At 29.6% G+C, this 13,280-nt stretch overlaps 1 protein-coding gene across 13 annotated transcripts; it reads left to right on the forward strand.

Annotated features, from left to right (window-relative positions):
* Window positions 1-2,985: 2,985 nt before the first annotated feature.
* On the forward strand, window positions 2,986-12,309 carry LOC122528936 (nuclear receptor 2C2-associated protein). Of its 13 annotated transcripts, none has more exons than XR_006306695.1 (10): window positions 2,997-3,191; window positions 3,631-3,778; window positions 3,853-3,920; window positions 3,999-4,277; window positions 5,308-5,459; window positions 5,542-5,766; window positions 6,226-7,356; window positions 8,605-9,468; window positions 10,798-11,294; window positions 12,031-12,143. XR_006306695.1 is itself a non-coding variant. In XM_043654596.1 (8 exons), exons 6-8 carry the CDS (start codon window positions 11,517-11,519, stop codon window positions 12,307-12,309), a joined length of 408 nt encoding a protein of 135 aa, XP_043510531.1. In that variant the 5' UTR covers window positions 2,986-3,191; window positions 3,631-3,778; window positions 3,853-3,920; window positions 3,999-4,277; window positions 8,605-9,468; window positions 10,798-11,516. The 13 variants fall into 13 exon arrangements, 2 of the variants coding, with proteins under 2 accessions (XP_043510531.1, XP_043510532.1); XR_006306694.1 differs by lacking the exon at window positions 12,031-12,143 and adding an exon at window positions 11,749-11,820; XR_006306696.1 differs by lacking the exon at window positions 12,031-12,143 and having other exon boundaries at window positions 3,002-3,191; window positions 10,798-10,925; window positions 11,194-11,459.
* Window positions 12,310-13,280: the final 971 nt, after the last annotated feature.

A 13,280-nucleotide genomic window follows, 5' to 3' on the forward strand; every position in this document is an offset into this window, starting at 1 on the left:
AGTCCGAAATCGGCTGCTGTATCTTTATTCTGAGGATGTAGGCCGGTGGTTGTCCGAAAGTCGGGCCGCGATGATGTCTCGGAACTGATCACTTCGAGATGGTCGGGGTTCGAGTTGGACAAGCACCCTAGGATCATGACGGGCAGTACTAAGTCAGCCATCCGTTAACTATGTTACAGAAGGTGTGAGGGTACAGCGCGTCGAGGGCGACGGCTAGGTCAGTATGGCCGAATGTGAGCGAATGTTAGCCACGCCGCCCGTAGGCGTGGGAAGACTTCCTTGGCTACTCGGTAGAAGAGGCCACTCAAGGTTGACGACCTGGTGACGATCCCAAGGTTTACGACGGTTGGCCGTAAACAAAAATTAGGGTACCCGGACGAAGGTCCGGACGGAGGATATATATACCCGAAAGAGGGCACCGAGGAGCAGTCCGCCAGCAGAACGTCACTTGAGTCGAACGTTGGAATTAATCGAGCGAGAAAATATACCCTTTGTCATTAAAGGCGATTCTGTTGTAAAATTATTGCCTACAAAATGATGAAATAAATCATCGAGATAAAACGACACTAAACATGACAAACAGGCGACCGTCTTGACCAATGTGTCACGGTGTGACAGTGTCGAAATGGGAGGAAAGAAAAAAACAGCGATAAAATGATTCCCGTCCGTGGAGCAGGAACCGCACTAAACTTGCACTAAATTTCCAAAAACAAAGAAAAAGACACCTCGAATTATTTTATCCTTCAACCCTTATTCCTATCCGTAGAAAAGGAACGAGTGCAGGACGTAAATAAAAAGATGTGAACCAAATGAAGGGCACAACTAAATTGAAAACTTTATTACGTTTTCCATACAGTTTTTCGGTAAAGTGTGGTAAAAGGGGATTTCCCAGAACGATGTGTCGGGTGACACTTCGTGAGCCCCATACCTCCAGGTCGGACTCAAGTGGTCTGCGTTGCAAATGCGATGCTTCTCAGCTCTGATCCGGTAAACATTTAAAAAAATGTCCAAAAGAAATATAAACTAGACCATAATTCAGAGCGTAAGAACGTAAGCAATATTCTTACGCTGACACTTATACATATTTGCTTATATAAGGCACATGTATATATATATATATATATAAGCTTATATAAACTTATATAAGATTATCGCGTGAAACAAAAAAAGCATTAACATAGCACTACGCATATGTCTTTTCCTATCTTTGACGAGATCCTTGTTGACAAAATCAAAGAGAAAATATTCGAAAACCGATGTACTTTCGACAGATAAATTAGTACTCTTTTATGGAGAATAATCAGGTAAATCGATGCATTCGAAATTGTATAATATCATCAGAGAGATCAACTTGAAGTCTTCACTATCCAGAAAAGTATCACCAACGTCGCGTAATACGCCCTTTATATCAAAAAATTTTTGTTAAAACCCCAATTTTTTCCATTTTAAGAGATATTTTCATTTTGAGAGAAAATAAATATGGGTATTATTCTTATGTTAAAAAGTAACGAATTAAATCGCAATCAATTATCGATTGCTAGAGCAACAATGGATCAAAAGTATACAAAGTATGTCTGCTTTAAGTGTGCAGTATGAAAAATACGAAAGATTTGAGTTGAAAGTTGTATGACATCGAAAGTGATGCCAATTGTTTGACTTTGACGATTCCTCAATAAAGGTCTGTTTTATATTTTTAAATAATGGCCTTTTTATTACGTCAAGATGTATTTTTCAATTCAATTATATATTTTATTAAATTATTATATCTAAAAATTTACAATATCGTACTTAATTTAGATAATCAATGTTTCTTACTTGATTGAATTTGCATATTATCGTGGCTGTAAAATGTATCAACTTGAACGTACCGAGAATGTTCTTTAATGGAATTAAAAATTCGTTTTTTGCTACTTTATTCATTTCAGGTCAAATAGTTAATTATTCTTTGACGTTACTAGTAACATACATCACTGCATATTTATACTTGCGTGACATTGAATCATACGTACATTTTTTATCTGTCTCGTGACCGTAATCAGTCGCAATAAATGCTCGATTCCATTCCGTATGTATAGAAAATCGCAAGAAGTCTTCATCTGCAAAACTTAAATTACAAACGTAATGGAAATTTGGAATTTTAAAAATTTTAAATCTGAAATGCTATTTACAGTTTTAGTTTATGTCGCATTAAATAGCCGGAAACATGTGAGCTCTGACGATTTCCGAAAGATTATTTGGCAACCATGGTATAAGTTTAATTGCTCTACACCTAGACCATTATAATCATTCTAAAAAAGTCAAACTCCTCTTATCTGTTCAGACATGTCCTCCAGGAATCGTGCTACGAGCTTGAAGGACAGTCGTAACATAAAGGATGATGTCGATTGAAAAATCGAATTTCAGACATCAATTGTCTATCTCAAACATATCACGTCAAAATCAAGCAAAACTCAGAAATATACAAAATAGACATCAATTAAAATCCAAGCGGTCAAAGTCGAATTTTTTGTCATCTTGATTTTCAAATTCGTTTTTAAACATTTTCGAGCTTGTATTTTGTTCTTCATTCCAGAATACTTGACATCCTTAACACCGTTGAAAGCGACACCTGTCGCTTTAATTTTCAAACTGACTTCATTTACATGTTAAAATCAGATATGAACTGAATGAAAATTCATGTAGGCCAGACCAACATGAACTATCGCCCATTCAAATTGTTTCCAAAAATCGAAAAAACCATTTACTGACAAAGTAGTAACTAGGATGAAAATAGAAACAATGACGTATCATGAATACCACTGATACATTGGCATAGTTAATATTGTGGCCCATATATCACAATATATATATCATTTTATGGAGTATGAATTAATTTCGAAACTTGCCTAAATAAATCCTGCAACAAATAATTTTTGATCTGTTTCGTCTCTCAGGAGTTCTTATTTGCATTTTTGTAGCTTACATACATAAATATACTGATTTCACTTTGATAGCCTTAGTAATAGTAGTGGTGGTAGTGGTAATGATACTGGTAGTGGTAATGATAGTGGGGTGGTGCTGTCAATATAAATATGCAAAGGAGTAGCATAGAGAACATAGTTTCATAACTCAGAGGAAACGCGTTGCAAGAATTGCTACTAATAGTACATCTTATAGTTTTCTTCGCTCTCAGGATACATTGAAAATAACAGGTAAGTAAAGATCATGGATTTCACGATCAAATTTTGATACCACACTCAACTTTATTTCTAAGAAAGGAAAAAGGTTACATTGACCCAAGTCGGAAAATGTTTCTTTAGATCAAAAATTCAGATGCAAAATTTCAAGCAGAGTTATGAATTGTATATTACCTTTGTTCTTTTCTTCTGGCAGTTGTATACAACAATTTGACTTCGTCTTTCTTTGATACATTGTATTCAAAATGAACATTACATGAAATAAGATTTGAAAAATCTCTGTCAACAAATATATTATAATAAATCTTCAAAATAATGTCCATGTTATGCAATATTTTCTTTTTATTAGTCGTTCAATGTATATGTTGGTCTCACTTTGTACAACATTTTTTTTTAACAGTTTATAGTTTTTTTACTTACTATATTCAAAGTCTTTTTATATGTTTTTTCATAGTTCAATGGTAAAACGATGTAGACAGAAATTATGCTATAGGAGAATACAGATAAGAATATCAATTAATGTAATTTGCACAACGATGACATTGGAGATGCTTTGAGCAACTAGTGGTATTGCTCCAGTACCAAGAAGATGAATTCTTTACGTAAGGCACAGAAATTATGAATATAACGCTCATTTTTTTAAAGAATATTAATTACTTTTCTAACTTCATTAAAGGATATTAATTTACATAAACATGAATTTTTGACCAACTTCCTCTTATGGAGAACATTTATCGTAAAATGGTAGGTATTTGCCATACAAAGACAAGAAATATAAATAATAAGAATGTTAGTAAGAAATTACTCACCTTTTTCCATTAGTTTATCAGATTGTTGCGGCCGAAGATGTTACAACATGGATGAACGTAAAAATTAATGAAGATAATGTCAGTGAAAAATTGAATAAGACGAATTCCATTGAAGGATTCTACGCCAGTATTGGAATCTTGGTGACTGGAGCAACGGGTTTCATAGGCAAAGGAATTTTAGAGAAACTGATGCGTGTGTGTCCAAGCCTCGTCGCCATTTTTATTCTCATTTGACAGAAGAAAAACGAAACGATGGAGCAACGATTTAAGAAGCTCATAGATGATCCAGTTCGTAAGTAACACTGTCACTTTTTTTAATCTTTAACATTTTAATCTTTTTTAAGTCAAATTGATCAGTTTTATTATTTATTTTTTATCTGTTAATTTTGTTACATAAGCTTAATTAAGATTAAGATAAAATTTCAAGGAATGAACTTACTTCTATAAGCTTATTTATAGAAATAAGTTTGTAGCAGTGTCCAAAATACACTATCTCTCGATCCATATGTAATTTTGAGAAAATAAGAATGTAAATGACAGGACGAGTATAAAACTTTGCTTGTTAGTGTTAAGAAAGTATTAGATATGTCATTATAGTACTAAAAAGTTATTGAAAAATTTAAAGATACTCTCGAAAAATTATTGAGGAATTTATATTAATGAATATTTGAATATTTGAAAATTACATATGTTATCGATCAATTATTTTCACTGTAGTAGTCGTCGTCTACTCTTAGACAACGAATGACATTATTCATACTCATCACTTTATTGTTAGTAGCAATCTAGATTAATTTTACAGAATAGAATTCGATACATTACATCGAAAATATATTTGTAACTATTAAATGCCGGAGCTAAAGTTTTGTACTTGGAATCCTCTTCCTCTTACAAAATTTCACGTTAATCAGGAATTGATGCTTATTGAAATGAAACAAAAATTAACAACTTTGACATGATCGCAGATTAACGTCGACGGATATTTGTTTTGCTTGTTTTCCCTGTAAAGAACAGATTTTTTACAAGGCAGTGTTAAAACACAATTGTTTTGCATTACGGATTTCAGAATATTGTTTATTTTAATACTTATATCAAAATAAAAAAAGAATATTAAGAAAATGGGAAAAAAACGATAAAAAGTTCATCTCTAGAGAATAAAATGAAAAAAATATTAAAGAAGAAAGTAAATAAAAGAAAATGAATCGAATAAAGCGAATAAATTTTTGTAATAAAGTAGATATGATGTACGAAAATTTGAAAATTGATGAACAATACAAACAATTTACATTCTTGGAATTGAACTTATATTTATTCTTCTTCAGATTTATGATAGTGTCAAAGCAATCTATCTCTCAGTTGTGAACAAACTTCATCTCATAGAAGGAGATGTCAGAGTTAGGTCTTTCGTCAGCAGATAAGACTATACAGCTTATAGCAATGCCAATGTACTTGAGATCAAAGGAAAAATTTACACGTAAGAACATGTTACAAACTATTATTTTCAAATTTTTCCATTGATGATCTATGTCGATTACGTTCACTTAATGATGCTGCAGCACGAGTTCTGCAGTAATTAATACGTGTGAAAAAGGAGATCAAAAATCGATCAATCTATTAGAAAAATTTATCACAACACGTACACGTTCAGTAAAAATCTGGCGTAACAAATTGTATCCAACAATACCGATAGTTTGCCAGTTGAGATAGTGCGACCAAGTGCGACCAATTGGTGCTTCGCTAAAGGAACCATGCTTGGGTAGACAATATCTTTGGACTTACAAGTACTTTTATAAATAATTAATAATATATTTTAATATAGTTAAAAATGATAATTATTTAATAGTTATTATTTATTGAAACGTACTAGTACTTGAAACGTATTATTTATTGAAACTTATTATTATCTATTGAAACTAGAATGATTCCTCAATTACTTAAGAGAGAATCCAATTAGTGACAAACTTTTATCCAAAAGATCACTAGTGTGAAAATGCATCTTTTATTTATTCCGATGTGACACTTAAATTAGTAATATTGTAATATATGCAGTGCTTTGTCAGTCTTTGTGTACAGTACAGTAACTCTTTTGCCAATGGTTTAACTCGTTTAAAATTAGAATCGGTTTTCCTTAACTAACAAGATTTTATCTTTATTCCTAATTCATTGCTGACAGAAAGTGAATTGTCATTCAAGCATTTCTAAAAATCAAGAAACATTTTTAAATCAATTTAATGTTTCAGGTATCTTTATTCTAATTGGCAAAGGTACCACACGAGCGATGTCAGTCAGAAATAAAAGATTGGATTTAGTACCTAATGACGGGATGGTCTATGAGCTTCTTAAATCGTTGCTCCATCGTTTGATTTTTTTTTTCGGTCGAATGAGGATAAAAATGGCGACGATGTTTGGACACACACGCATCAGTTTCTCTAAAATTCTTTTGCCTATGAAATCCGTTGCTCCAATCACCAAGATTCCAGTATTGGTGTAGAATCCCTTAATGGAATTCGCCTTATTCAATTTCTCACTGACATTGTCTTTATTAATTTTTACGTTCATTGTAAGATCTTCCGCAGTTGATCTATAATTGCATAGAAATATGAATCAGAAAGTTGAAAAGTAAAGAACACAAGTCTTTTACTTTAGATTTTTGTACAAGGTAAACGACATTTGTTGTTTAGGCAACAACAAGGATTTATCTAGGCAAGTTTCAAAATTAATTCATAGCCCATAAAATGACATATACATATATTGTGGTATATAGACCACTATGTCAATGTATGGATGGTGATGATGATAGTGTCATTGTTCCTATTTTCATCCTAGTTAGTTACTACTTCATCAGTAGATTTTTCAATCTTTGGCAACAATTTGAATGGGCGATAGCTTGTTCTGGTCTGGCCTATTTGAATTTGTTTGTATCTGCTTGAATATTGTAAATGTTATTCACATCTATATGGAAATTCCAGAAATATATCGCAATGCTTTCTTATATTTTAAGGATTTATTATATTTATAACATTGATATCTTCTTCTGCAATAGAAGACCTTGTGGCTTGGACCTTGATAGCGTAAAATTCAGATTTAGTAACATTCGCGTAGGACTTAGTGATTCAACTTTGCAAACAGCACTACACTATTTTAAATACAAAAGTTATATTATTAAAGGTTTTTACATATGTGATTAATGATATAAATATGACTGAATAGTTGAACACAACGGCACAATCATTATGATACTTGAGCATTTCAAGATCAATGTTAAATAATATAGAGAAAAAACAAAAATCGCATAAATATAGACTACAACATGGCGCGTCAAATAATACACTCTCCATTTCTTATTTCTTCTTCCTATTTTATATTCCAAGGTACGTAATCTTATTTGCATAATTTTTATTAAATTTCTACTTTGGAAATTTTTAATGATCTCGCATTTCTTCATCGTATCATTTAGATTAATTTTTTATAAATAAATTGTTTTATTTACACAAGTCGTGGAAGAAAATATCGAATATGAATATTAAAGAAATTTAACTTTGACGAATAATTTGTTAGTAAGTTAGCAGATAAAGAGAGCTTTATTATTTGCAATAATGTTAATATTGATGATAATATTGAGAAAAAATTCGTTTGAGGTTTTTCACTCATGATAATCTTAATAGTTACGGAAATTAAACAAATATTTGTTGCGCGTATCGAATGCTCTAATAGATAATTAATTACATAAATATATTAATTAAATAATTAATTATTAATTAAAGTAATCATTATAGTAATTAATTATAGTAATGATTAAATTATATAATTCAAAATAGGTATCCTAAATGTTATAACAAGAAAAGGAATGCAATTGTCTTCCTTGTCTAAAATAATAATTAGTTAAAAATATCTATAAGTGCTATAGATAACCACAATAATAATCATAAATGCTTACTTGAATTTCTTTTCGTCGCTCGTATCATTATTAAAACAGCATGTGAAAATTTGTGAAGGAGCATATTTGGTAAATATATCGTTGCCTCCATCGTTGTCTTCTCTGTCCTCACTTCGCTTTGTTTAATTTAACGGGCTGAATATGAACGTCATATCTATTATCGTATTCCGAGGATATTACAGATCATAATGTAATTTGCGACAAATTCATGTAAATTATTCATAATCAAAATTCATAATGTTTGTGACGAATTCATGTAAATTATTCCTTCAAAACAGGCAATATGTTATAAAAAGGAATAAACGTATTCAATACACATTAAGGCGTAAAATATTTACATTAACATAATTAATTTACATAAATTTTTTACTTTTTAATCTCTAATTACTCAGCACGTCAAATATCGTCTCTATAAACAACAAATTCCCATTGCTCTCATATTTTAAGCTTCAAAAGGCATAACATTTTAAATAATTGTTGTAAATGAAGAATACATCAAACGATACCTGAGTCTTTTACTTTTAAAGTCCTTATCACTACAAACAAGTTAAACTGTTTCCTGTATGAATAAGAGAGGTCATATACCTGAGCAATGCTCATACAACTTCGAAATAAGTGATATAATAAAAGATACGTCACTACAACGATTGATCAAACGTGAATGTTTTGCATACATTTTCAGGACACGGAATCAGCAAACAAAGAAATTACCATGAAAATCTATCTAGTAGAAATAATCAGTCATAATTCAGGCCAAAGACCATTCTGGGAAACTTTATCAAAAACTTGAAGCAGCTCAATAAATTCCGAAGAAATGAAAATACCAACTGTTGAGGCCTCTAGTGACATCGACGTCAAAGTGACAGCGCAAATGTGTGGAAGCACCAATTTATCTTTTAACTGTATTTTGCCATAACCAAAATCTTGGTTACCGAAACGTCGATTAACTCTTGATATAGTTGTAAAAGAAAGACTAAGAATAAGCTTAAGACTTAGAAAAATCCTTAATTGCCAGTAAGCTTATTTTATGGGAGTTGATTAATCAGCTATGGCCAATCACTTTGAAGTATGAGCCGGTAATTTATTGCCCTAACGTACTCCATCCAAGAATCAACATTAATTGTTCTTGAGAACATAATAGTAAATAAGCAGACCCGAGAGTCAACAATCAAGATTGACAACAGTAAACGCTCCCGACACAATAAACACCATGCAATCTAACAAACGAATCGTCAGTACAGAAAATGGTCAATACAGAATCGTTTTTCACGATAAATGTAAGACTGCAAATTTCTTTATACTGAAATTCTGAACTTTCCTTTGTCCATCATATTTTCATGCATTAAAACTACATTCGATGTATTCGAATAGCATTAACATCGTTCGTTGTACCAAATAAGCAATAACCAAGTTATATTTGATACATGTGAATGACAATATGTATACATAGTTTAAAAAAAAAGGAATCACAGATACATAAGCTACGATGTGAGGGGAATCATCGGTACATAGATTACAATGTGACATGATTTAAATGTTAATAAAAGTAAGTTTCTTATTACTTATTTCTCTTATTTTTTTGTCCAAAGAAGATCAATTTTCGTGCAAATAAATTCTTATCCGACGATATTTAGTGATCTCTGATTAGTAACAAGTTATTACTGTTCATTACCGGATAAGAAGTTGATTAAAAACAGAGTTGTTATTTGCAATAACTACAAATATTACAATGATACTGTTACAAGTTGGTAATATTAAAAAAATTCGCAGGAAATTTTTCTCTTATAAAAATCTAAGTTAACACTCGACAGAAGAAACCCATAGATTTACGTTTTATCATGTTAATTTTCTCTGGTCACATAAATTTACGTAAAAAATATTAGATATAAAGATAAAGACAAATAATCTCTGCATGGTTTTGTTTCTTTGGTGTTCCGTTAATACTTGATCATGATTATTTGAACTTGATACGAGTTCAATTGCATCATGGTCATACAAGATAGTTAACATTCTTTAGTAATTACCGTAATATACGTTACATTTTTACATGTATGTACATATTAGTCTAACATAATATTATTGTTATTTAAATATCATTAGATACTTTCACTATTTTTCTTTGAATCTATATAATTAGAAAAAAAATTTAGTCTCTACTATTAATTGTCAAACAAGAATATTTTTCAATATCTTAAATTAGTCATTACATCAATCAAACGAATATCTTTTCTCTTTCTAACCAATTACTTAAATTCAATACAAGTCTAAATCGTGTCTCGTGTGATAAATATATAAAACAGTGCATTTTTAAATGTTGTAAAAGACTGTAGATTTTAGATTTTGATGGATATTTCAAAACATACGATTTGATAAAATGCAATAGACCTATTTTATGTCTTTCTTTTTTTCAAATATCAAATCCATTCTATGTATATTTTGTCCCTAAATATATTTCAATAAATAAGAAATCCCGTTATAAGTATTGATTTTATCGTTTCCAACGTAAAATCGATAGATTTGTAAAACACGAATAGAGCTCTTTCTGACATACACACATATATATAATAAAAAATAATTTTAAATACTAATCTCGTGTTTTGGATTCTGAAGATACAATTAAACATTTTGCTTGTATCATTTTACTTGATATAATCACCGATGAGCTTTACATTTCGGTATTGAAAATTTGACAACACTTCAATGGTTTGCAAAAATCACGTTACTGACAGATTCGCTAGTTCTCCAACTCGCCGTTGTTTAACCCGGGATTACCTACGTGGGGGTCTAGAGCAGGTACATCCCGGCCCCTAGACCCCCAGTGGGTAATCCCGGGTTAAACGTAGAGTGCATTAAAAATCAGTGATTTTTTTTTCAGTATGTCGGTATTTTAAGTCACGGGCCGCGGAAGTCCGTAAGATGTAATGTCTATTCATATACCTCATTTGTGACTGTGATGAAAATAGTATTTTGTGAAAAGAATTATATAGTTTTGGGGGTTGACATGTACATGTAGGTTGACACGTGGACTAACACATAATAATTATTATTATTAAAATAATTCGAACAATTTTTGCTAGTACTTATAAATGAGTGTTGTAATCGAATAGTCAAATATATGTTAAATTTTTCATCGCATTTTCATTAGTCTCTGTTTTAAATCGTTATATTCCTTCATTGATAAATTACCACTACGTTCAATTCAATAAATAATTCTCAAGTAGATGTTACAATACTGTCTATATTTTTTAATTTTAATTTTCGTCACTATTAGTGCTGCAGTGCGAAACTTGCCTAAATCGATACAACAGGATGTGACACGAAAATAGTAAAAGAGTCCTGAGATCTCCTAATCGTCGGCTGAAAAAATACATTGTATGTGAGGTCTATTCATATGCCTCATCTGTGCAATTAGTCAATGATCATATTACTAGCTATCTTATAAAAACTGTCATTACTACATTTTTTTATTAATATATAATCTAATAGCTTTCCTTGTGTTTAAACAAAAGAAATTTTAAGTAAAGTAATAGAATATCATTAACATAACCTTAATATTTAAGGTTAAGTTGTGTGTCACGTTACTTTTATTTTAATATGACATGTTTATTAAAAAAATGTAACTTTGAATGCCGGTAAGCTACTAATTAGAATAATTATATACACATAAAATTAGAAATAAAATTAATTAATAAAATTTTTTATAAATTCACATATATTATATATGTTATAACGAGATATTCATTACAATTTGTAAAATAATGAAACATTTATTTTAATATTAAATTATAAATTATAAAAACTTCATTTATTATGTATATTTATCTAGGGTTAGTTCAGTTTTGAATAAAAATAATCGGTCTTACGGCAAAAATTACATGTTTGATAATTGTCCTGAAACGTGTTGGAATTCTGATGCGGTAAGGAAATCTTTTTTCTGCAAATCTTTGTGTTTTCATTCTTTCAGTGTTATTCTGCATCAATGTATTATATTATATTTTTTTATAGCAATCTATTTTGATAAGAAAGTGATCAAATACTAAAGCTATATTCTAAAAAATACATATGAAATAAATAACATAAAAGAATTACTATTGTATACATGTTACAGGGAACACCTCAATGGGTAATTATCAATTTTGAACAAGAATGTGAAGTACGTTCATTTGAAATTGAATTTCAAGGTGGATTTGTTGGCAAAAATTGTCATTTAGAAATTGGTAATAAAGAAACCAAATTTCATGAATCATTTTATCCAGAAGATAAAAATGCTTTACAAGTTTTTAATGTAAAAAATCCAAAAAAAGCAAAAACTTTTAAATTTATATTTAATAAAAGTACAGATTTCTACGGCAGAATTATTATATACAAGTTATCTTTATATTCATAAAATATGTTGTTAATTAGTTAATTTTATTTTTTACATAATTGAATTAAAAATTTAATGATAAAATAATTACACATATCACAAACAAAAAGAAAATTGATTCAAAAAATGGACAATATTGTATAACTCAGAATAAAATAAAAAACATTATAATTTTTTATCTCGTTTATTTTTTTATAAAGTTATTTATATAATTTATTTTTATCTTATTTTATTTTTATTTTAAATATTTCAAATGCGTTTAAATTTAATGATTCCTTAATGTTACGCTATGAATATTAAATATTAATAAAATTTTTACAGCATGGTACGCTTACAGAAAAATATTTATATACGTAGATAGAATATAAGTAGAATAGAACGTTTCATTTTTATTTCACCAAACTGTGTAAATTCTATGATTAAAAATAAGAGGAAAATATTATATAAACATATTGGGTCGTAATTGCATTATTACAAAGCTAATAAGATAGGTACAGACAGCAAAATTATAACTGATTGGTTTTTCGTTTGATTCTGAATGATAATATTGGCAATATTTAATTATGTTAAAGAAGTTGTATTTACTATTGGCTGTACTGTTGTATTGGCTATGTATCGGTCATGTATTATATGTTGTAATACTACGTATATAGTTTGTAGTATTAACATTAGCTGAATGATCTATCAAACGATCAAACGAGTTATTTATAATTTTAATATTTTTGTTATAAAATATTTAAAATCCTACGTTTTTAATTTAATTGTGTAAAAATGAAATATAATATTCTATATAATGAGAGATATTTATAAAAATAATGATGGACTTATAATAAAAATTTATATTTTGAAAAAATCAAATATGTAATTTACAAGTTTCATTCTTTTATATACATATAGATACACGTGTAGTAATGACAAATGCATCAATTAAATAACAAAATGATTATATGAAAAACATAAAATATCATTATATTATATGAAAAACATAAAAT

This window comes from Frieseomelitta varia, unplaced genomic scaffold, assembly GCF_011392965.1.
Source record: "Frieseomelitta varia isolate USP_RPSP 00005682 unplaced genomic scaffold, Fvar_1.2 scaffold_271, whole genome shotgun sequence".
Taxonomy (NCBI): domain Eukaryota; kingdom Metazoa; phylum Arthropoda; class Insecta; order Hymenoptera; family Apidae; genus Frieseomelitta; species Frieseomelitta varia.

Coding starts and splice junctions, on each gene's coding strand:
- LOC122528936 (XM_043654596.1), top strand. CDS start 11,517: ATGACATGTTTATTAAAAAAATGTAACTTTGAATGCCG. Junction 11,555..11,748: donor AAATGTAACTTTGAATGCCG/GTAAGCTACTAA, acceptor ATATTTATCTAG/GGTTAGTTCAGTTTTGAATA. Junction 11,840..12,030: donor CGTGTTGGAATTCTGATGCG/GTAAGGAAATCT, acceptor TACATGTTACAG/GGAACACCTCAATGGGTAAT.